The 23932-nt window shown below is 42.1% G+C and overlaps 2 protein-coding genes across 11 annotated transcripts in view; both read left to right on the forward strand.

The window, feature by feature from the left end:
- The window catches only part of armc9 (armadillo repeat containing 9), a 113304-nt gene extending 107046 nt beyond the window's left edge, over positions 1 to 6258 (forward strand). For all 6 annotated transcript variants that reach the window (XM_073041192.1, XM_073041194.1, XM_073041195.1 and 3 more), the window contains one exon: positions 5671 to 6258. In XM_073041192.1, coding sequence (XP_072897293.1) covers positions 5671 to 5693 — 23 coding nt within the window. In that variant the 3' untranslated portion in view covers positions 5694 to 6258. The remainder of the gene's footprint in view (positions 1 to 5670) is intronic.
- A 4551-nt stretch (positions 6259 to 10809) lies between these two features.
- Positions 10810 to 23932, forward strand: part of b3gnt7 (UDP-GlcNAc:betaGal beta-1,3-N-acetylglucosaminyltransferase 7) — a 36858-nt gene continuing 23735 nt past the window's right edge. The window contains exon 1 of one of the 5 annotated variants that reach the window (XM_073041202.1): positions 10810 to 10920. The gene's annotated coding sequence lies outside the window, so the exon portion shown is untranslated. Of the gene's footprint in view, positions 10921 to 21953; positions 22012 to 22044; positions 22177 to 23932 lie in introns of those variants that run through there. The other 4 variants (XM_073041199.1, XM_073041200.1, XM_073041198.1 and 1 more) reach the window with 4 other exon arrangements.

A 23932-nucleotide genomic window follows, 5' to 3' on the forward strand; every position in this document is an offset into this window, starting at 1 on the left:
GGCCATTTGGCCCATCTAGTCCATGCCTAAACCATTTAAACTACCTATTCCCATCGATCTGCACTGAGACCATAGCCCTACCATCCATATAGCTATCCAGTCTTCTAAAAAACGTTGAAATCGAGGCATGCACCACTTGTGCTGGCAGCTCATTCGATACGCTCTTGACTCTTTGAGTGAAGTAGTTTCCCCTCATGTCCCCTTTAAATTTTTCACCTTTCACCCTTAACCCAAGTTGTAGTCCCATCCAGCCTCAGCGGAAAAACCACCACCAATACTGCTCTCACCCACATCTCTTCCATTTCACACACGTCTGCCCTCACCCCATCCTCTTGCCACCCCACCAAGGATTGGGTTCCTTTTATCCTCACCTACCACCCCAGTAACCTCTGCATCAAACACATATTTCTCTGTAACTTCTGCCATTCCAACGGGATCCCACCACCGAGTACATCTTTCCCTCCCCCTACTTTATGCAGGGATCACTCTCTACACAATTCCCTTAACCCTTGACCTCTGGTTGTAGTCCCACCCAACGTCAGCGAAAAAAACCTGCTTGCATTTACCCTATCTGTACCCCTTATAATTTTGTACACCTCTATCAAATCTCCCCTCAATCTTCTACATTCTAAGGAATACAGTCCTAACCTATTCAATCTTTCTTTATAACTCAGGTCCCCTAGAACCGGAAACATACTTGTAAATTTTCTTTGTACTTTTTCAACCTTGTTTACATCTTTCCTGTAGGTAGGCAATCTAAACTCTGCACAATACTACAAATTGGGCCTCACCAACATCTTATACAACTTCAACACAATATCCCATCTCTTGGACTTTGATTTATTAAGGCCAATATGCCAAAAGCTTTCTATACAACCCATCTACGTGGGGTGCCACTTTCAACAAATTATGGACCTGCATTCCTAGATCCTTTTGTTCTGCCACGCTCCTCAGTGCCCTACCATTCACTGTGTAAGACTCACTCTGGTTGGTCCTACCAAAGTGCAAAACCTCACAATTGCTTGCATTAAATTCCATTTGCCATTTTCCAGCTGATGCAGATTTCTCTGCAAGCCATGATAGCCTTCTTCACTGTCCACTACATCCCTAAATTTGGTGGTGTCATCTGCAAATTTGCTGATCCAGTTAACCACATTATCATCCAGATCATTCATATAAATGACAAACAACAAAGGACCCAGTACCGATCCCTGCGGCACACCACTAGTCACAGGCCTCCAGGAAGAGAGACAACCCTCTGCTACCACTCTCTGGCTTTTCCCACAAAGCCAATGTCTAATTCAATTTACTACCTCATCTTGAATGTCGAGCAACTGAACCTTCTTGTCCTCTTATGCAGGACTTTGTCAAATGCCTCGCTAAAGTCCATGCAGACAAGATCTACTATCTTGCCTTCATCCACTTTCCTGGTAACTTCCTTGTAAAACTCTATAAGGTTGGCTAGACATGGCCTACCATGCACGAAGCTATGCTGACCATCATGAGTCAGCCCATGTCTATCCAAATATTCATATATATCCAGTCCCTTAAGATACCTTACAATAACTTTTCCACACCTGATGTCAGACTCACCGGCCTATAATTTCTTGGTTTATATTTAGAACCTTTTTGGAACAACATTGTCTATCCTCCAATCCTCTGTTACCTCCCCTGTCACTAAGGATGATTTAAATATCTCTGCTAGGGCTCCAGTTATTTCTGCACTTGTCCTCCAATGGTCCGAGGGAACATCTTGTCAGGCCCTGGGGATTTATCCACCCTGATTTACCTCAGGGTAGCAAACGCCTCTTCTATAATCTGTTTAGGGTTCATGAAGTTGATGCCACTTTGCCTCACTTGTATAGACTTTGTGTCCATCTTCTGAGTAAATACAGATGCAAAGTTAACTTATTTAAGATCTACTCTATGTTTTGTTTTCTCACATGAATTATCATTCTGGCCTTCCAGAGGACCAGTTTTGTCCATTGCAATCTTTTTGCTCATAACATATCTGTAGAATCCATAATAACAATTATAACATATAACATTTACAGCACGGAAACAGGCCATCTCAGCCCTTCTAGTCCATGCCAAAATCCCTAAGGGAATCCCTTAGGATTCTCCTTCACCTTGTCTGCTAGAGCAACTTCATGCCTCCTTTTAGCCCACCTGATTTCTTCTTAAGTGTTTCTCTTGCATTTCTTGTACTCCACATTTGTTCCTACCTGCCTGTACCTGCTATTCACCTTTTTTTCCTTCTTAACAAGGGCCTCAATATCTCTTGCAAACAAAGGTTCCCTACACTTGTTATCTTTGCCCTTCATTCTGACAGACACATGCCAGCTTTGTGTACTCAAAATTTAGTGTTTGAAGGCCTTCTACTTACCAAGTACAACTTTGCCAGAAAACAATCTGTCCTATTCCACACTTGCCAGATTATTTTTTATACCATCAAAACTGGCCTTTCTCCAATTTAGAATCATGGCCCATGGACCAGATCTAACTCTTTGCATATTTACTTTGAAACTAATGGCATTGTGGTCACTTGATGCAAAGTGTTCCCCTACACAAACTTCTGTCACCTGCCCTGTCTCATTCCTTAATAGCAGATCCAGTATTGTATGGGATTCCTAGTCGATATGTGGAAAGTTAAATTCACCTACTATAACAACCTTATGTTTCTTGCAACAGCCTGCGATCTCTCTACAAATTTGATCATCTGAATCCCTAGGATTGTTGGATGATATGTAATATAGCCCTATTAACGTGATCATACCTTTCTTATTTCTCAGTTCCACCCATAACACCTCACTAGACGAGTTCTCCAGCCTGTTGTGACGGATCTGTGCTGTGACATTGATTAGTACTGTCACCCCTGCTCTTTTAATCCCTCCCATTCTGACATCTAAAACAATGGAACCCTGGAGCTGCCTGTCCTGCCCCTCCTGCAACCGAGTCTCACTGATGTTACAATGTCATAATTCCAGGTGTTGATCCATTCCTTGAGCTCATCCGCCTTTCCTACAATACTCCTTGCATTGAAATATATGCAGTTCAGGACACGAGTTGCAGTATGCTTGACCTTTTGATTCCTGACTTTGTCTGAGGTCTCCACAACCTGTCCACTAACTGTTCTAGCACTGTGGTTCATTCCCATCCCCGTGCAACTTCAGTTTCAACCCCACTGTGCAGCATGTGCAAACCTTCCCAATAGAGTAAATGCAAGTGGACTTTCCCACTGAAGTTCGGTGCAACTAGAACTAGAAATCATAGGTTAAGGATGAACAGTAAAATATTTAAGGGTAACATGAGGGATAAATTAATAATAAGATTCGTACAGCCAGATTTGGGAACAGCTTCTTTCCAACTGTGATAAGACTGCTGAACAGTTCCTGACCCAGATCCAGGCTGTACCTTCCAAATATCTGGACCTGACTTGCACTACCTTACTTTCCCTTTTCTATTTTCTAATTATGATTTATAATTTAAATCTTTATTATATTTATTTCGAATTGTACTTCAGGGAGCGCGAAGTGCAGAAACAAATATCACTGTGATGATTGTACGCTCTAGTACTCTTGTACACAATTGTTTGGTGACAATAAAGTAAAGTAAATTCTTCATTCAGAGGGTGGGTGAGTGTGAAATGAGTTCCCGGCAGAAGTGGTGAATGTGCATTTCAGTTTCAACATTTAAGAGAAGTTTGGATTGGTACAACTTTTATTTGTACCAATTGGAAGGGGTACGGAGGGCAGTAGAACAAGCATAGGTCAATGAGACTAGGCAGAATAATAATTCATCATGGACTAGATGAGCCACCAACCTACGTATCTCTCATCTGGCCACACCTATCACTTGCCCTCCCGCACCTACTTATTCTGACTTCTGCCCCCTTCCTTTCCGGCCTGATAATGGCAAGAGAGAATGGAAGGAGAAGGGGAGAGAGTTTAGAAAGGGAGTGAGAAAAAAGCAAGGGAGGCGGGGGGGAGAGGCAGAGCCAGAGGGAGAAAGAGTTTGCACTGAAAATACAGAGAAGTGATGGGATATTATGCCCAGTGCAGAAAGAAGTAACACTGTGTTTGGAGATGAGCCATGTAAAATTCCAAGCAGCATTCCACCGAGATTACACAAGACCTCTCGAACGCTTGCCAAGGGACTTTGAACTTTCAGAGCCGCCACTGATCCTGAGATGTGTCACGGGAGGAGGTGATGGATGGGAGAGATGTCCTTGTGCTCCAGTGAGGTCCCTCCAGGTGAGGGGCAGGAAGATCTCTGCACAGCCCAGGTTACACTCATTGACAGAAATCATCAGAGATGTGAGCATCACACCTCATCCCACACTCGCCATGTGTGCCGGCATTGGGGGGAGGATGATGCATGGGGTGCTGATCGAGCAGACTGCTCTGTCCTGGATGCTGTCGAGCTCTGAGGGTTGTTGGAGCTACCCTCACCCAGACAAGGCATTATGTCAGTAGTGTTTCCTGTTCAATGTTTTCATTGGCTAATAGAAGCTTTCAGAGGAAAATGTGATGCTGTAGAAATTAACATGGTAATTGGAATAAAATAGCCCATTGAATTTTAAGTTTTTGTTGTACTTTTATTTTTTTGGTCTTTTAAAATATCTTGAATACCAAAAAGGCTGTTCAAGAGAGTTCAGATTTATGAAAGACTAAATGTTATTCCTGAGCAGCATAAAATGGTGTTGAATAACATTCAAAGGCTTAATCATTGTATCAGGTCATTGGTGGTAAAGAAATAAGACACAGAAATGCATTTTCATCAAAATGTAGAAGTTCTCAGTTGTACTGTTCACAGTTTACTTATAATTTTCATTACATTTCTGTGTCGTTCTGTTGGCGACATTCATAAATCCAAGTCATAAAAGGTAGATTCAGGACCAATCCAGGATTTAAACACATAGATATTAGTGCAACTATAACCAAGTCTGATCCAGAGACATACTGAATGAATTCAGTGAGCAACTGTGAAATCCAACACAAAGTGCTTCAAAGCACCAGCTGTGTTTGCAACTTTACTGAGGGGAGCCTTAATGTATTTTAGAACTTCAAGGATGACAAAGGAGATTGAGACAAAAGTAATGGATCTATGATGAAGGTTAGGTAAATAATTTAAGTAAGAACCAGGCTGAATATAATTATGTGAAAACAGAATCGTCAGTGGCATTTCCAGTGAATAATCGGTGATCTTTGGAACTAGTGTACCTACACTTTCCACCCAAAAGTGAATGATTAATTGTAATCCTAAAGGCATTTCATATGACCAATTTATACTCACACTTGCCCTCATGTACTTCTGACTCTGTGAATTTAATTTATCAGTCTTTTGGTTTACAACTTGCCTATTAAGTCAGCTTAGGCTGTTACAGACAAAGCAGTCTTGGGGAGCATTGATAAGACAGGGCTAATTCCTGCAGTTCTTGTATACCCACCTTTTGGTCCTTACCATAATGACAGGCAGTCACCCATCTCTTTAACAAACATTACTTTCTGCATACTGTACTGGAGGATTAGGAGACCACCTGTTGTTCAACAGATAGTATTTTTGAGGCCTCATTCTTTGTCCCCTGTCTGCATTTTCTTCGATGATTTTTTAGAACCTTTGACATGCAGTTACTTGCACTTAAACCCAACTTGTTTGTTCCTTTTGTAGGCAGCCAGTCATACAGAAAATAACAAATCTTTCCTCGGGAATGACCTGTTGAAGTTTCAAAACATAGCCAATTTCCTGTAATGATCATGCTTATCAAATTCTATCAACAGAGCTCAAGTTAGAAAATTAATTTGTAGAATGCAACACAATAGAGGGACTGTGCTATGAAACTCTGCATGTGCATTTTTGTATAATATGACTGACAGAATACTATGGAAATAATTTTTAAAGTGTAAATAAGAGTAATTTATTCTTTTGTTTTATTATAGCACTTTAATGTGCTGGTGTTTTTATTTTTTTAAATGTAAAAATCTTAGCCTCTGTTCTTGATAGCTTTAAACTTGTGTATTGCACATTTATAATAGTAATTCTTTTGAGAAATCTTGTATTTTGCCATATTATTTGATAATGAAATACTTAAAATATTGCTCTGAAAACATAAAAGAATGGTCATTTTTCTAAAATAACAACTGTGTTAGTGCAAAAACTGGTTTTGAAAAATGTGCTCATGTATCTATAGTATTTTACATGTGATGTAATGAACTGTATTTTATCAATGAGAAATAAAATCTGACATCAATTGTCTAATTTTGACTTGTTGAGGATATCAATATAAAATTTACCTAGTTATCACAACTTAAATATATACTTAGCTAAGGATATTAATCCCATACACAGAATAAACCTCACTTCATTCCATCAATATGAAATTTTGATGGTGTGGATTAATACTGTACTCCATGGAACAGGCAACAGCTTGTGCATATCATACAAGTCCATCTTAATGTGGAAAGATCGTGTTTGTTGTTAGTTATTCAATATGGTTTATAGGTCGCACAGAATTCTCCAAGTACTTAAGCAGAAATCACCCACAGTTACTTAACATTCAACGTGAAGTAGTAAATTGGATTAGACGTTTGCTTTGCAGGAGAAACCAGAGAGCGGTGGTAAATGGTTGCCTCTCTGACTGGAGGCCTTTGACGAGTAGTGTGCTGTAGGGATCGGTGCTGGGTCCATTGTAGTTTGTCATCTATATCAACAAGCTGGATGATAATGTGGTAAACTGGATCAGCAAATTTATGGATGACACCAAGCTTTGGAGGTGTAGTGGACAGCAAGGAAGACCATCGAAGTTTGCAGCAGGATCTGGACCAGATGGAAAAATAGGCTGAGAAATGGCAGACAAAAATTAATGCAGACAAGTGTAAGGTGTTTCACTTTGGGAGGATGAACCAGGATACTACTTGCACAGTAAGTGGTAGGGTACAGATCCATAATTCCTTGAAAGTAGTATCACAGATAGTTAGGGTCATAAAGAAAGCGTTTGACACAATGGCCTTCATAAATCAAAGTATTCAGTACAGGAGATGGGATATTATGTTGAAGTTGTACAAGACATTGGTGCAATATAATTTTGAGAATTGTGTACAGTTTTGGTCACCCACCTACAGGAAGAATATCAATAAGATTGATCTCATTGAAACCTATCAAGTGTTGAAATGCCAAGACAGAGTGGATGTGAAGAGGATGTTTCCTTTGGTGGGAGAGTCCAGGACCAGAGGACACAGCCTCAAAATAGAGAGACATTCATTTAAAACAGAAATGAAGTTCTTTAGCCGGAGGGTGGTGAATCTGTGGAATTCATTGACACAGGCAGCTGTGGAGGCCAGCTCATTGTGTGCATTTTTGATAGTTTCCTGATTAGTCAGGGTGTGAAAGGTTATGGAGAGAAGGCAGGAGAATGGGGTCGTGACAGAAGCGGATTAGCCATGATGAAATGGTGGAGAAGACTCGATGAGCCGAATGACCTAATTATACTTCTATGTCTTATAAGAACCATGGACCAAGCACTGATCCCTGCAATCCCTAGTCACAAGCCTCTAGTCAGAGAGGCAACCATCTGCTACCACTCTCTCAATTTTCCTACAAAGCCAATGTCTGATCCAATTTACTACCTCATCCTGAGTGCTAAGTGACTGAACCTTCTTGATCAACCTCCCATGCAGGATCTTGTCAAAGGCCTTGCTAAAAGTCCATGTAGATAACATTCACTGTCTTGCCTTCATCTACTTTCATGGTAACCTACTTGAAGAATTTTTATACCGTTAGTTAGACACAACCCACCATGCACACAACCGTGTTGACTATCCTGAAACAGTCCCTGTCTATCCAAATACTTTTATGTCTATTCCCTTGGAATACCTTCCAATACCTTTCTCACTTCTGACATCGGGCTCACTGGCCTATAATTTCCCAATTTATTTTTTGAGCCTTTTTTTAAACAAAGGAACAACATTTGCTATCCTCCAATCCTCTGCCATCTCAACTGTAGCCAAGGACATTTTATACATCTCTGTTGAAGCACTGTATTTTCTATGCTCATCTCCCACAAGGTCAAAGGGAATACCTCATCAGGCTCTTGGGGATTTATCCACCCTTATTTGCCTTAAGACAGCAATCACCACCTCCTCTGTTATCCATATATGATCTATGACCGCACTGCTGTTTTGCTTCACTTCTATAGGCTCTATGTTTGTCTCCTGAGTAAATATGGTTGCAAAACATCCATTTATTATCTCCCCTGACTCTTTCAGCTCCATGCATAGATGACCACTTTGGTCTTCAAGAGGACCAATTTTGTCCCTTGTTATCATTTTGCTCTTCATACACCATCTGTACAAGCCCTTCAGATTCTCCTTTACTATATAACAAAATATTACCACAAGTAAGTTAATAAACTAAAAATCAAAATGTGTGTGGTGCATAGCATAGGTAAGCAGCAAATTATAGATTCAGATCCAAGATCTTTTTATGTCATTTCCAATACAAAGGTGTAAGGAAACAAACAGTACAGTAAACAGCTTACTGTCCCAGTGACGAGACCTTGGTGGTGGTAGGGTATTCATTAGTCTCACAGCCCTTCTGATCTCATACTTCTTAACCAGGTCCTCAAATCTCTCAAAAACCAAGGTTTCCTAAACCTGGTGTCCTTGCTTTTTATGTTGACAGGAATATACAAACTCAGTACTCTCAAAATTTCACTTTTGAAGGCCTCCCATTTACCAAGTACACTTTTGCCAGAAAACAGCCTGTCCCAATCCACTCTCGCCAGCTCATTACAAATACCATCAAAATTGGTCTTTCTCCAATTTAGAATCTCAAGTGAGGATCAGACCTATTCTTTTCGATAATTACCTCAAAGCTAATGGCATTAAGATCACTAGAAGCAAAGTGTTCCCTTACACAAATCTCTAGCATCTTATGACTACACAGTATCATAACTTACTGTATCAGTTTCTAATTCAATTCTATGCAAGTGTTCGTATCCTTGTTTGGTATTCTGTATGTTAAATGAATTTTTGCTGTCTGAGAATTAGGTTTTTCTTGATAAACCTAGGGACCTTACATTTACCAGGGTTCACTTCGACCTGGCTCCCATTGCTTGTAGGGAAGTGCTAATCACAAAAACTTCGTGGGAAGCATTACTTGTTAACTACAAATTCTGTGCCAATAGATTTCCTAATAGGCAATGCTATTACTTAAAATATGTCAAGTTACAGTGTTATTAACAGTTGTTGCTTTAAGAATATCAAAGCATTAAGTAAGGCACTTGGCATCTAGACTTTTGACCATTTCTTCCAGGGTCGTTGTTGAGTCATCCTTCTCAATCACATGATGTAGAACATGCCATGCCATGCTTGAGGCATTGATCATGTGGATAGTCAGAGGGCTTTTTCCCCAGGGCTGAAATGGTTGCCACAAGAGGACACAGGTTTAAGGTGCTGGGGAGTAGGTACAGAGGAGATGTCGGGGTAATTTTTTTACTCAGAGTGGTGAGTGCGTGGAATGGGCTGCCAGCAACAGTGGTGGAGGCGGATATGATAGGGTCTTTTAAGAGACTTTTAGATAGGTACATGGAGCTTAGAAAAATTGAGGGCTATACATCAGCCTAGTAATTTCTAAGGTTGGGACATGTTCAGCACAACTTTGTGGGCCGAAGGGCCTGTATTGTGCTGTAAGTTTTCCATGTTTCTATAAATATGAAAATATCATGCAAGTCAGGACATGCAAAAATACACAACACCCCCCCCCCCCACCTCCCACCCCAAAGTGCAGTCTCTCATTGGAATTCCTAAGGCATGGCTTCTTAATGGAAGCAATTGCATCAATTTGAGGGCTGACTTAGGGCAGCTTTGCCTTTGATTAATGAAATCAGGTAACTCATTTCCCTGACAAATGATGACACAATTAACTTTTGAAGCTCGCTACCATAGTAAGGATTGGAATATCTGCGAATAACAGTCATTAGTGATGATCAGTGACCTTTGGTGGGGATTTCATGGCTAAAGTGAATTCCCCAGAAGCACTGGGGTTAAAGATGGATTGGTTTAGCCCCTCTTCCTTCCATTACATGAAGGAATATGATAGAATTTCCCAGAGTAGCACATGCAAAAAGGAAGGCATAGTCCTTTCAGCGCCAACTTTACAGTTCTAAAAATGATGTACCAGGCAACAGAATTTCATTCATGACTACGATAGTATGAGTATTAATAGTAAACATAGAAAACCTACAGCACAATACAGGCCCTTCAGCCCACAATGCTGTGTCAAACATGTCCTTACTTTAGAAATTACCTGGGGTTACCCGTAGCCCTCTATTTTTCTAAACTCCATGTACCTGTCCAGGAGTCTCTTAAAAGACCCTATTGTATCTGCCTCCACCACCATCACCAGCAGCCCATTCCACGCATCCACCACTCTCTGCATAAAAAACTTACCCCTGACATCTCCTCTGTACCTACTTCCCAGCATCTTAAACCTGTGTCCTCTTGTGGCAACCGTTTCAGCCCTGGGAAAAAGCCTCTATCCACATGATCAATGCCTCTCATCTTCTTATACACCTCTATCAGGTCACCTTTTTATTTTTCACATGTGAATAGAGGCTTCTAATTTACAGCCCAAAACTCCTACAGTTTCACTTTAAAAAAGGTAATTCAATGGCTGTTTATCAAACCCTCCATGTGACATACATCACCATTTCAGTTCATCAAGTATATGTCAGCTCGCAGAGAAATGTTATTCTCCTGCTTGTTCTGTAATCTATTCTCCTCGATTCTACTGTTCCCCTACAGACCAGAAGCAAATTACGATAGCCAATTAATGTATCAATCTGGATGTGGGAGGCAACTGGAGTATCTGGAAAACCTACATGGTCATAGGGAGAACATGTAAACTCTGACAACACCAGGGGTAAGGATTCAGCCAGGTGTAAGGCAGCAGTTCTGCCAGCTGCACCATTGTGATATTTATCTTGTGGACAGGGTGATGGACAGTGTATAATTTCAGGATTGGGAAAGAGATAAATGGAAAATAAGTTGCCAGTGGGCCAGAATAAAAGGGATGATGTTCAGTTTGCCAAGGCGAGTCTGCTGTTAAAGCAATCAAGTTGGTAGGTGAATTGGGGAAGACAGATAAAGAAAAACAAAGGGACAGGTAAAAACTGTAGAGTGCAGCTCAGAGCTGCTGAAACACGAGACCGAAAGCAAAATGATGGAAAAGCTGATCAGTGTGTGGAAAGAAAAATAAGTTATTATTACACTGATGTTTAACCTCATAGTGGGACTGGATAATGCAGAGACATTGAAACAAATTACAGGTATATGGAATTCATGTCGATACCGATTCCCAATTGGAAGATGTGGTGCCTTACCTCAAGCTAACATTAGGGCAGTACAGAAAGCTGTGGATAGATTGGTCAGAAGAGGAATGAGTTACAGAATTAAAGTGACAGCAGAATCAACTCACACCAGGCCCTATTCACAGCAGAAAGGGTTATAGAAATATTGCAGATAACTTTCAACTATGCTGTACAACTTTCTTATGATGGAATTATATGTTTGTTTCCGATGTTGGGGAAGTCCAGAACAAGGGGTCACAGTTTAAGGATAATGGGGAAGCCTTTTAAGACCGAGATGAGGAAAAACTTCTTCACACAGAGAGTGGTGAATCTGTGGAATTCTCTGCCACAGGAAACAGTTGAGGCCGGTTCATTGGCTATATTTAAGAGGAAGTTAGATATGGCCCTTGTGGCTAAAGGGATCGGGGGTATGGAGAGAAAGCAGGTACAGGATTCTGAGTTGGTTGATCAGCCATGATCATACTGAATGGCGGTGCAGGCTCGAAGGGCCGAATGGCCTACTCCTGCACCTATTTTCAATGTGTCTATCTTTCTATGTTTGGAAAACATCAATGTTTGGACATTTTAACAACAGTCGTCCAATCCACAACATAAGGCAGCAAAGTTGAAAGGACTCTGGTTCAATGCTGTATCTTCATAATTTAGAACAAACTTGCATGTTATGAGTAATGAGCTCCTGGACAGATGTCTCTCAGTCCATATGAGATAAAACATTTTCGATCTATTCAAGACAAGAGTCTGGAAGGTAATAATGAAAATGGATTCCACATTGGTAGATCTAAAGTCACATATAGGGTAGATGGGTTAAGCTCTTTACCATATTAAGATTATCCAATACCATTAGTCTCAGCCCTTGCCCCAGTTCATTTGCTCACAGATCTTTCCACCACATCTTTGCTGGTTGTTCTTGCCTTTTCTGCCACCTCCATCCTTAAATATAAAATCAACAAAAATCTGCTAACCATGTAGTAACTCACACCCATCTCTCTATGCTAACTTAATTCTTGGTCCAGTAAAAGTTCATTCCTAATCTTCCCAACTTCTAAGGAAGTGGAGACACTACTGTGGCTTCTTCGTAATTGTATTTACATGCTGGGCCCAGGACAGGTCCTTCCCATCCTCATTCTTAAATCTTTACAAGATCTGGTCTCTTCCAATCCTTAAGTTCAATAATCTCTTTCGAAGTTCTACAGACTCTGCATTCCTTCATCTCTGACCCCTTTTGTCATCGCTGGTTCATTGCTGGGCACAGTTCACATCATCCACACTCCTTTTATATGTTCCATAAAATCATTCTCCTCGACCAAGTATTTGAGAATCTTTTCTAAAATCTTCACAGAAAGTTCATTATCCAGTGTTGTTTGATATTAACCTTGTGAAGCAATCTGGGGCTCTTTACCACTTTAAAAGTGTCATTTAATTGTGAATTTCTGCTGAGATGCTTTGAATGGTAGAAAGTCTATTCCAGCCACCAGACTTTTTAAAGAAAGGATCCACAACTAATTGTCAATGAAGTAACGAATACAATAGGTTTTTCCCCATTTAGTCAAGTCAAGTCAAGTCAAGTCACGTCACTTTTATTGTCATTTCGACCATAACTGCTGGAACAGTACATAGTAAAAATGAGACAACGTTTTACAGGACCATGGTGTTCTACTGCAGTTGTACAAGGCCTTGGTGAGACTGCACCTAGAATATTGTGTGCAGTTTTGGTCCCCTAATCTGAGGAAAGATTAGGTCCCCTAATCATTCTTGCCATAGAGGGAGTACAGAGAAGGTTCACCAGATTGATTCCTGGGATGGCAGGACTTTCATATAAGAAAGACTGGATCGACTAGGCTTATACTTACTGGAATTTAGAAGATTGAGGGGGGATCTTATTGAAACGTATAAAATTCTAAAGGGATTGGACAGGCTAGATGCAGGAAGATTGCTTCCGATGTTGGGGAAGTCCAGAACGAGGGGTCACAGTTTAAGGATAAAGGGGAAGCCTTTTAGGACCGAGATGAGGAAAAACTTCTTCACACAGAGAATGGTGAATCTGTGGAATTCTCTGCCACAGGAAACAGTTGAGGCCGGTTCATTGGCTATATTTAAGAGGAAGTTAGATATGGCCCTTGTGGCTAAAGGGATCGGGGGTATGGAGAGAAAGCAGGTACAGGGTTCTGAGTTGGATGATCAGCCATGATCATACTGAATGGCGGTACAGCCTCAAAGGGCCAAATGGCCTACTCCTGCACCTATTTTCTATGTTTCTATGTTTCCACATGACACAGTACAAAAACTAGACTCAACTATGTAAAAAAAAACAACACAGAGAAAGCTACACTAGACTACAGACCTACACTGTACTGCATAAAGTGCGCAAAAAATAGTGCAGGCATTACAAAAAATAATAAACAGGACAATAGGGCAGTAAGGTGTCAGTCCAGGCTTCAGATATTGAGAAGTCTGATATCTTGGGGGAAGAAACTGTTACATAGTCTGGTCGACATAGTCTGGTTGTGAGAGCCCAAATGCTTCAGAGCCTTTTCCCAGACGGCAGGAGGGAAAAGAGATTGTATGAGGGGTGCCTGGGGTCCTTCATAATGCTGTTTTCTTTTCGGATGCAGCGTGTAGTGTAAATGTCCGTGATGGCGGGAAGAGAGACCCCGATGATCTTCTCAGCTGACCTCACTATCTGCTGCAGGGTAATTAATTAACATTAATGGTTCAATTCAAGTTACCCAAAGGGGCTTTTTAAAAAAAACCCAGCTTAGATAAAGGTAGTGATCTTCATTGTCAGTATGGTATTCATTGAAAACAAAAATAAAGTGTTATTTTATTGGGAAGTAGTATTAATATTTCTACAAAGTTAGAAATAATCCTTCCCTAATTGCCTACACCGTGCTATATCGCTAAATAAATAATAAAATAAGACCTTGGCAAATGAAAGCATTCTTTCATAAATCTTGCAGATTGTATCTCATCTTTCTTTGCTACAATTTCAGGAATTTTTGTCACTTACATACTTGCTTTCTGTTGGTACATACTATTTTCTTCATGTAACAATGAGGATCAGTTTCTTTGTACAAGTCTTGACCCCAATTCCATTTTCCAAGATTATGAATATTAAGGGTCCAATCCTCAGCATTGGACAACAAAGTTAAAATCACTGATTACATTGTACGTCTCAATCCTTTACAGGAAATTTTATGTAATTAGTAATGGTCTGCTGGACAGAAAGTACCTCAGTCCGTGTGAGATAAACTGGGAGATAGAATCTGGAAGGCAGCAGTGAAAAACTACATTTTCACATAACTTGTGTATTTCTGACTCTTCCTAATTTCCCTGGAACCGAGAAGAAACCACATCAGTAGATCTGAAGTCATGTACAAGCGAGATGGATTAAGGTGTTTTAAATCATATCATAATTCTTTAACACCATTGGTGGAATTCAAACTCTTAGCCACGGATCAACAATACATTAAACATGACTTTAGATAAGGGCCATGCAATCCCAAATGGAGTAAATTATATTTGGAATCATAATGCATCTTGCTCATTATTTGAAGAGCAGACCATTTATTTGAACACTAATTGGGCAACACCAAGATCACCTAGTTCCCCACATGATGGAACTTGTGCATGGTGATGTTGAAGGAGAATCAGAATGAATCAAAGAATGGCAATATGGCAGGAACTGTGGTTGTTGAGGGTTTCATAGAAGGAAATGATAGCCTAATAGGCTTAGAGCTTATCAACACAAACACTGATGGCTGAATCAAACAGACATTGACTGAGACCTTGAAGGGTGACTTGCCTTTTGCAGTGGAAGGTAACTCTGGTAACACAGGAACTGATGAAAGTCCAGATCCACCAACACCATCTTCCATCTGATTGATATCATGTGTTTGTGCTGCCGGCTGTCAAGGTGGAAAGTGCATGCAATGGATATAATATTCAAAGGCTTTGGTAGAATTAGCTTCTCTCACAAATACAGGAAATTCAGATATGAACTGAATAAATTATGAGAATAATTGATGACGAATGTTGAATAGGTTTTCCTGCTTGGTCAAGTTCTCCCCTTGGTCAAAACAGCGCATGATTTGTTGCAATGTCCTTCAGCAAGGATATGCAGCATAGAAATATCCAATTCACACAATTCAGACAGATTGGGTTCAAGTAAAGAAGATTTTCTCAATTCTTTTGTTCTCAGTGTTGTGATAATACAGTCAACCTGTGAGCAAACAGTGGAAAAAAATTGCTGCTAGACATTGTGTGTCATCAGAGAGTCCACCTTCCTACTTCAGACTCACAGCAATGTGGCTGGCACATAACCGTTCCCTGAAATGGAAAAAGTACATCAGCTATCCCTTTGCCTCCACAGATGCTGCCTGGCCCACTGAGTGCCTTCATCAGTTTGCCTTTTGTCCAGATTTCAACATTTACAGTCCCTTGTGTATCCGTTTTCTGAAATAATCTGACAAGACACCATGGTGCATGGAACTGTTATAAAGCTGGCAAGTACCCCAATTACAAAAAAATGCAGCAATTAAAAGCAGTTTACTCATTCCTGTCATTACTCATACACATGTGATCTGGTCATGCAGAAGCTTTAAAGAGGAAGGTGGGGGGAAGAGGTGTTGCTCACCATAACCATAATCACATTGGATTTTCTTTACAGACATTTGAAGAGAAAATACAATCTAATCATCTGATAGTGCGTTAAAGCAATACTAGTACAAACAGGTTCAGTCCTCGAGAAGTTTTTTGTCTCACTTCATCTTACGCTGTGGTATTTAACCGTCCCACCTCCTATATTTACTGAGGAGAATATTGCCTCTCAGTATATTGTTTCATGCACCTTGTCTAAGTGCTTTATGTGCTTCATTCAGGCCGTTGTTTACCATAGAGTCTGCACTCTTTGCTGCTCCAGTTATCCAGCCAGGGACATTCCAGTGGTTTACTTGTTTCTCATCCCATACTGATGTAGATCTGACTTACTGAGTAAGATAGAAGTCCACTTTGGTCTGAGGCTATGTTTCACAGTATAATATACAAGTTACATTCTTTTTAAAGTTTTAAAGTAGCCTTACCTTGAATACTGACGAAGGGTCTCGACCCAAAATGTCAACTGTGCTTCTTCCTATAGATGCTGCCTGGCCTGCTGCGTTCCACCAGCATTTTGCATGTGCTACTTGAATTTCCAGCATCTGCATATTTCCTCATGTTTGTGTTACGTTAAATACTGACCATATTGAAATTGCAGCAAAAGCTCCTGTGACATTGATTCAAGTTTCAGGTTTCAAGGTCACTCTTCAGTCTACAAGTGTAAAGGAGCCGAAAGTGATTGTTACTCTAGATCCAATGCAACATAACAAAAAAAAAACAAAGCATAAAACACTATTCATATCAATACACAAGCTTAACTTTTATATACAGTGCCTATAAAGTGTATTCACCCCCTTGAAGTTTTCATGTTTTATTGTTTTACAACATTGAATCACAGTGGATTTAATTTGGCTTTTTTGACACTGTTCAACAGAAAAACACTCTTTCATGTCCAAGTGAAAACAAATTTCTACAATTGGTCTAAATTTATTACAATTATTAAACACAAAATATTCAATTACATAATTACTCAGCCACATCAAGTCAGTATTTAGTAGAGCCACCTTCATCAGCAATTACAGCCTTGAGCCTGTATAGATAGGTCTCTATCAGCTTTGCACATCTGGACACTGCAATTTTTCCCCATTCTTCTTTACAAAACTGCTTAAGCTCTGTCAGATTGCATGGGGATTGTAAGTGAACAGCCCTTTTCAAGTCCAGCCACAATTTCTCAATTGGATGGAGGTCTGAACCCACTCTAGGACATTAACTTTGTTGTTTTCAAGCCATTCCTCTGTAGCTTTGGCTTTATGTTTGGGTCATTGTTTTGCAAGGAAACAAATCTTCTCCTAAATTGTAGTTCTCTTGCAAACTGCATCAGGTTTTCCTCCAGGATTTCCCTGTACTTTGCTGCATTCATTTTACCCTCTACCTTCACAAGCCTTCCAGGGCCTGCTGCAGTGAGGCATCCCCACAGCATGATGCAGCCACCACAATGGTTTATGGTAGGGATGGTGTGTTTTTGACAATGTGCAGTGTTTGGCTTATGCTAAGCATAGTGTTTAGTCTGATGGCCAAAAAGCCCGATTTTGGTGTCATCAGACTATAGAACCTTCTTCCAGCTGATTTCAGAGTCTCCCACATGCCTTCTGCAAACTCTAGCCAAGATTTTGCGCAAACTTTCCCAGTACTGTGACTTTAGAGATGGACTTTCTCTTGCATTCAGGGACAGGCTTGTATGTGGCATGCATAGTGAAAGCTCTCAAAAGAGGCTATTATCTGAAAGAGACCTCATCTTAGAAATGGCATTGACCATTGCAATATCATTAAAGACTGCAGCAAAGGATGCAGCAGGAAGAGGAAGTTAGAAAGTGAAATGCACACAGCACAGAAACAGGTCCTTCAGCCTGTTTCCACCATAGTCAGCCATACCGCTCTCATCCATGTATCTATACAAACTTCTCTTAAATGTTACAACTGAACCCACATCTACACAAAACTGATCATTGCCCTAAAATGCTAACTCAATTTCTCCCTCCACAGCTGAGGTCTGATTTTCTGAATCATCTTGTTTTATTTCAAATTTTCAATATCTGCAGTATTTTCTTTATGGGCTATTTGAAAGCTGGAGAAGAACTGTCTAGGAAGGGGACTGCACAGCTCGAAGAATACCTCTACTGTGCCGCCGAGATGAAGCAGTTTCAACGGAAGGAGAGACTGGGAAAGAAACAAACAGCTACATCCACCACCACTTCAATGACCTACACCTGCCAACACTGCAATAGGACTTGTGGATCACGAATTGGCCTCTTCAGTCAGATTAGCCACCAGGAGAAGAATCATACTCGACTACGAGTGATCGCTGATGATGATACTATGTAAAGTATCTACATAGGCACTCTTAAGATGTGTCAGATTTAAATTTGTGCACTTCTTGAACTCAAGGGCCTAGAAGTTGCCTAACGACTTTTTGTTTTGATGTGAAAACAAAGTTATTAAGCACCTGAAAGTTGTGTGTGAAAATCGAGTAGGAACTTCAATTGCCAAGTTTCCCTGTGGAAGGCCACACTGAAACCAACAAGGTCAGCATAGTACTCCTGACTGAAGCATTGCAAGTTCTCGCAGTGTCAGAATGTTATACAAAAGATATGATTTTTGCAGATAATTCTTAAAGAGGGACATCACAAGACAAGCTATACTTTAATAGCCATAGCAGAGTGTTAATAACAGAAGGGGGTGAAAAAGTGCTCCTGAGGGGGTCACTGGGACCCTATTAGACTGATAAAGAACAATACTTGCAGGTATTGTGCAAGAGGGCCCTCCAGATTCTCCTGCTAAGAAGTTGCCAGTGATACCTCTGTACTTCTATGGATGCAGTCTGAATGTTTACATTGAGGTTCCCACTGTGCCTGTGCCTGTGCCTGTGCCCAGTCTGTCTGCTCCTGTGCCTGTGCCCAGTCTGTCTGCTCCTGTGCCTGTGCCCAATCTGTCTGCTCCTGTGCCTGTGCCCACTCTGTCTGCTCCTGTGCCTGTGCCCAGTCTGTCTGCTCCTGTACCTGTGCCCACTCTGTCTGCTCCTGTGCCTGTGCCTACTCTGTCTGCTCCTGTACCTGTGCCCACTCTGTCTGCTCCTGTGCATGTGCCCACTCTGTCTGCTCCTGTGCCTGTGCCCAGTCTGTCTGCTCCTGTACCTGTGCCTACTCTGTCTGCTCCTGTACCTGTGCCCACTCTGTCTGCTCCTGTGCATGTGCCCACTCTGTCTGCTCCTGTGCCTGTGCCCAGTCTGTCTGCTCCTGTGCCTGTGCCCACTCTGTCTGCTCCTGTGCCTGTGCCCAATCTGTCTGCTCCTGTGCCTGTGCCCACTCTGTCTGCTCCTGTGCCTGTGCCCAGTCTGTCTGCTCCTGTACCTGTGCCCACTCTGTCTGCTCCTGTGCCTGTGCCTACTCTGTCTGCTCCTGTACCTGTGCCCACTCTGTCTGCTCCTGTGCATGTGCCCACTCTGTCTGCTCCTGTGCCTGTGCCCAGTCTGTCTGCTCCTGTGCCTGTGCCCACTCTGTCTGCTCCTGTGCCTGTGCCCAGTCTGTCTGCTCCTGTACCTGTGCCCACTCTGTCTGCTCCTGTGCCTGTGCCCAGTCTGTCTGCTCCTGTGCCTGACAAGTGAATAAGTCAGCAGTCAACAACTGCTTAATAATGAAACTCCTAATTGGGGAAATGGTTCATTGTTACAACCCTTTCTTAACTTTTATTCTGCAGTTTATTCATTTCTGAGATTCTTATGGTTACAAATCGGAGAGATTTTCTTTTTCCTACATCAACCTTCAGTGTGGTTCACAGTAGGTACTCCTGCATCTTGGAGTGTGTTCATGAGCAGCATTCCCTCCCTATGCTGAGATTCCAACACATTTACAAGAGGCTAAAGAATGTTTTCCACTGAGCTGGTAATCTTCCAGAAGTTGATGTCTGTCTCAGTATCTGCCCGGGAACATCCTGTGCAATACAGAGACCTTTGTCAGTCAGACCTTTGAGATGAATTTCACATTCCAGACCTGCAAGGCAAACCCACAGACCACAAAGTGGTGGATGACTAGCTCCTAGGCACCAGGACCACACAGAGGGCAGTGTGCAAGAGACTGAAATTTCAGCTGCACATGAAAACTCTGACAGTAGGTACCCTTCCCACGAACATCCAAATTAGGTCTTGCTGTTTGCTTGAGAGTTCTGCAAATGAGTGTGCAAAATCAGTCGGTCCACTCTGGCCTTCCCAAGGTTTCCCAAGATTGTCACTTCTTTGCTTCTGGCCTTCTAAGTTGCCAGTCACAGCATCCAAGAGCTGGTGTGTATTGCATACAGTGTTGTTAATGGTTATCTCTGAATGAGTGTGTCAGATGCTGCAACATTCCTGCTCTCTGGCAGCTGAAATGGGTCAGACTCTGCATTAATGCTGCTCTTTGGGAATTGGGGTGTATCGGACACTGAATTATTCCTGCTCAGTGGGAACCAGAACATGTCAGACTCTGCATCCTGCTCTCTGGGAATTGGAATGTGTTGGTATCGGCATTACTCTCGATTTTTGGGAACTGGTCTGTATTGGACTCTACGTTACTCCCTACAAAAGACACAAAATTCTGGAGGAATTCAGTAGGCCAGACAGCCTCTATGGAAAAGAGTAAATAGTCAAGGTTTCGGGCCACAACCTTTCAATGGACTGGAAAAAAGATGAGAAGGTAGAGTAAGGGGGAGGGGGGAGGAAGAAGTACAAGGAAGGACAGACTCAAGGGTGCCTCACCTGAAAGGACAGTTTGGGGCCGCAAAAAACTGGTATGTCGTGGGAGACAGAAGATCAATAGCAGCGAGCTGTCTGCTGGCTGTGTGCCCAAAGACCCGAATACTTTAGGCACAGAGCTCAGAAGAAGCAACACAACAGACTTACACCATAAATCAGCGAGTTGTTTTGTTACGTCTCCCCTCTCGCTGTGAAACAGGGACACCTCTTTTTCCCTTATTAGGGAGATGGAAAGCCTGTGGTATGTTGAATATCGGGTGAACGAGTAGTCTTCGGGGTACTGCAAGTCTGTGTCTTTATTGAAGCTTTGCTGCACACTTGAGTGCTCGGTGGGGGGCGTCGATGCTTTTTGCTGGGGGGGAGGGAGGGGGTCATTGCTTTGATGCTGCTTGTGCATGGGAGGGGGAACTGGAGGGGCTTTGGGGTTCTAACATTTAACTGTCATTCATTCCTTGGAGCACTCCTCTGTTTTTGCGGATGTTTGCGAAGAAAAAGCATTTCAGGATGTAAGTTGTATACATCTCTCTGACATTAAATGTACCTTTGAATGGTAGTGAGGGAGGAGATGTGAGGGCAGATAGGGCACTTGTTCCACCTGCAAGGGTAAGTACCGGGAAGAAGATCAGTGGGGAGGGATGAATGGACAAGGGAGTGGTGCAGGGAGTGATCCCTGTGGAAAGTGGGTGGGGGGAAACGTACTTTGTGGTGGGATCCCGTTGGAGATAGTGGAAGTTACAGAGCATTACAGCATGTGCTGGGCGCAGAGGCTACGGGGTGGTTGGTGAAGTCAAGTGGAACCCCATCCCTGGTGGGGTGGCGGGAGGACGGGGTGAAGGTAGATGTGCGCAAAATGGAAGAGATAGATGCATGTGAGGGCAGGGTTGACGATGGAGGAAGGAATGTTCCTTTCTTTGAAGAAGGAGGACACCTCAGTAGTTCTACATCCACACTACTCCCGCTGTCTCGGAGCCGGGGACTCGGCGATACGCCTGGTTTCTGGGAGCTGGGGTGTATCGGACACTAAATTCCCGCTCTCTGGGAGCTGAGAGAGACATGCCACTGCCCACCGAAGACCTATCTCTCTGTTGGCAAAGAAATCGCAGGCCGGACAGAGAACGGGCAGCATCGAGCCCTCAGCCCACACCCTCAGTCAGCGACTCCAACCTGGACGTCAGTCATTGTGTCATTTCCCACAGCACCGGAGGAGGGTTCGTTCGGAACCGAGTCAGCTTCGCGCCCGCTTCTGCTGCAAAACCCTCGCATTAAGGTAACTTAAACATTCAGGTCTACGAACAGCACTGTCAAAGGAACTGAATTTGAGATTGTGTCACATCGCAAAGCAGACCTGATTCAAGGATCTCACACAACTCGGTATTACCGAACAATTGACATATAGTTAAGTGCTTTTTCCCCGGTGGTTTATTTTCACATGGTGAGTAAATAAAATGAGGCTGGGGTGGGGGTGGGGGTGGGGGTGGGGGGGAACATTTTTTTAAGAAGTCATCAAACTTACGCCGAACCCAGTCGGAAGAAAATAATTATTCAAAAAGGATGAATTGCACGTTGTGGTGCGTCGCGAAATGAGGTTTCTTCAAATATATTGTGTTTGCTCCAAGATCGTTTGGTATAAAGCACTCTAATAATGCCTATGTCGCTAATGCACGTCATCGTTTCCTAATTGGTTTTACTGCAGTATTTTGGTATGAATGCTATTAACTTTACAAAGTGCAAGCGAAAGGGGCAATGCTGTGTTGTTGAGGCGCTGAAGACAGGAATGGAACTGAGGAGCAGTAGCGAGAATCTTTTCATGTCGCTGGGTGATCAACCATGGGGCTAGATTTAGACGGGCAAATGTGAGGAGAATTTGAAGTGAAATGCTGACGCTATAAATTAGTTATACCGGGCGCTTCAGTTATCCCAATTTGAACCGGGGTATTAATACTATTAAGGGTAGAAAGAACGAAGAATCAATATATTATGGATCGAAGAGCTGGATGTTTCGGGACCAAAAGGCTTTGCTACGTGTGTTGCAAGGAATGGATTGGGTCAAATTGAGTGGAATTTTTTTTTGTTTTAATACATCCTGCTTTCGAAGACATTTCCCAGCCAGCGTGACTTTGGTGTTTGGAAAGCATTGAGAGAGAATGCCCGAGGACGAGATTAATACTCACTTTGAGGAAAGTTAACTGATTGAGGAAACGCGACACTGATTGATGAAGGACAAATAGTGTTTAACAAATTTGATAGCATTTTGATGAAGTAGCATTTGGAGTTGAGGAGGGTAATGCAGCTGAAATGTGTATATGGACCAGAATAAGAATCGGTTTTAATATCACTGGCATATGTCATGAAATTCGTTGTTTTACACCAGCAGTACTTTGCAATGCATAACAAAAATACTGTATATTACAATAAGAAATATATACACACAAAGTAAGTAAGAAGTGCGAAAAGAGAGCACAGAAGTAGTGAGTTAACGTATGGGCTCATTGTCCATTCAGAAATCTGATGGCAGAAGGGAAGAAGCTGTTCCAAAAACATAGAAAACCTACAGCACATTACAGGCCCTTCGGCCCACAAGACTAAGCCGAACATGTACTTAGTTTAGAAATTACCCAGGGTTACCCATAGCCCTCTATTTTTCTAAGCTTCATGTACCTGTCCAGGAGTCTCTTAAAGGACCCTATTGTAACCGCCTCCACCACCGTTGCTGGCAGCCCGTTCCACACACTCACCACTCTGCGTAAAAAACCTACCCCTGACATCTCTGTATCTACTTCCAAGCATCTTAAAACTGTGCCCTCTTTTGTCAGCCATTTCAGCCCTGGGGAAAAGCCTCTGACTATCCACACAATCAATGCCTCTCATCATCTTGTACACCTCTATCAGGTCATCTCTCATCCTCTGTCGCTCCAAGGAGAAAAGGCCAAGTTCACTCAACCTATTCTCATAAGGTATGCTCCCCAATCCAGGCAACATCCTTGTAAATCTCCTCTGCACCCTTTCTATAGTTCCAACAGCCAGTAAGGTGACCAGAACTAAGCACGGTACTCCAAGTGGGGTCTGACCAGTGTCTTATATAGCTGCAACATTACCTCTCAGCTCTTAAACTCTGTCCCACAGTTGATGAAGGCCAATGCACCATATGCCTTCTTAACCACAGAGTCAACCTGCGCAGCAGCTTTGAG

Source organism: Hemitrygon akajei, chromosome 3, assembly GCF_048418815.1.
Source record: "Hemitrygon akajei chromosome 3, sHemAka1.3, whole genome shotgun sequence".
Lineage (NCBI taxonomy): Eukaryota > Metazoa > Chordata > Chondrichthyes > Myliobatiformes > Dasyatidae > Hemitrygon > Hemitrygon akajei.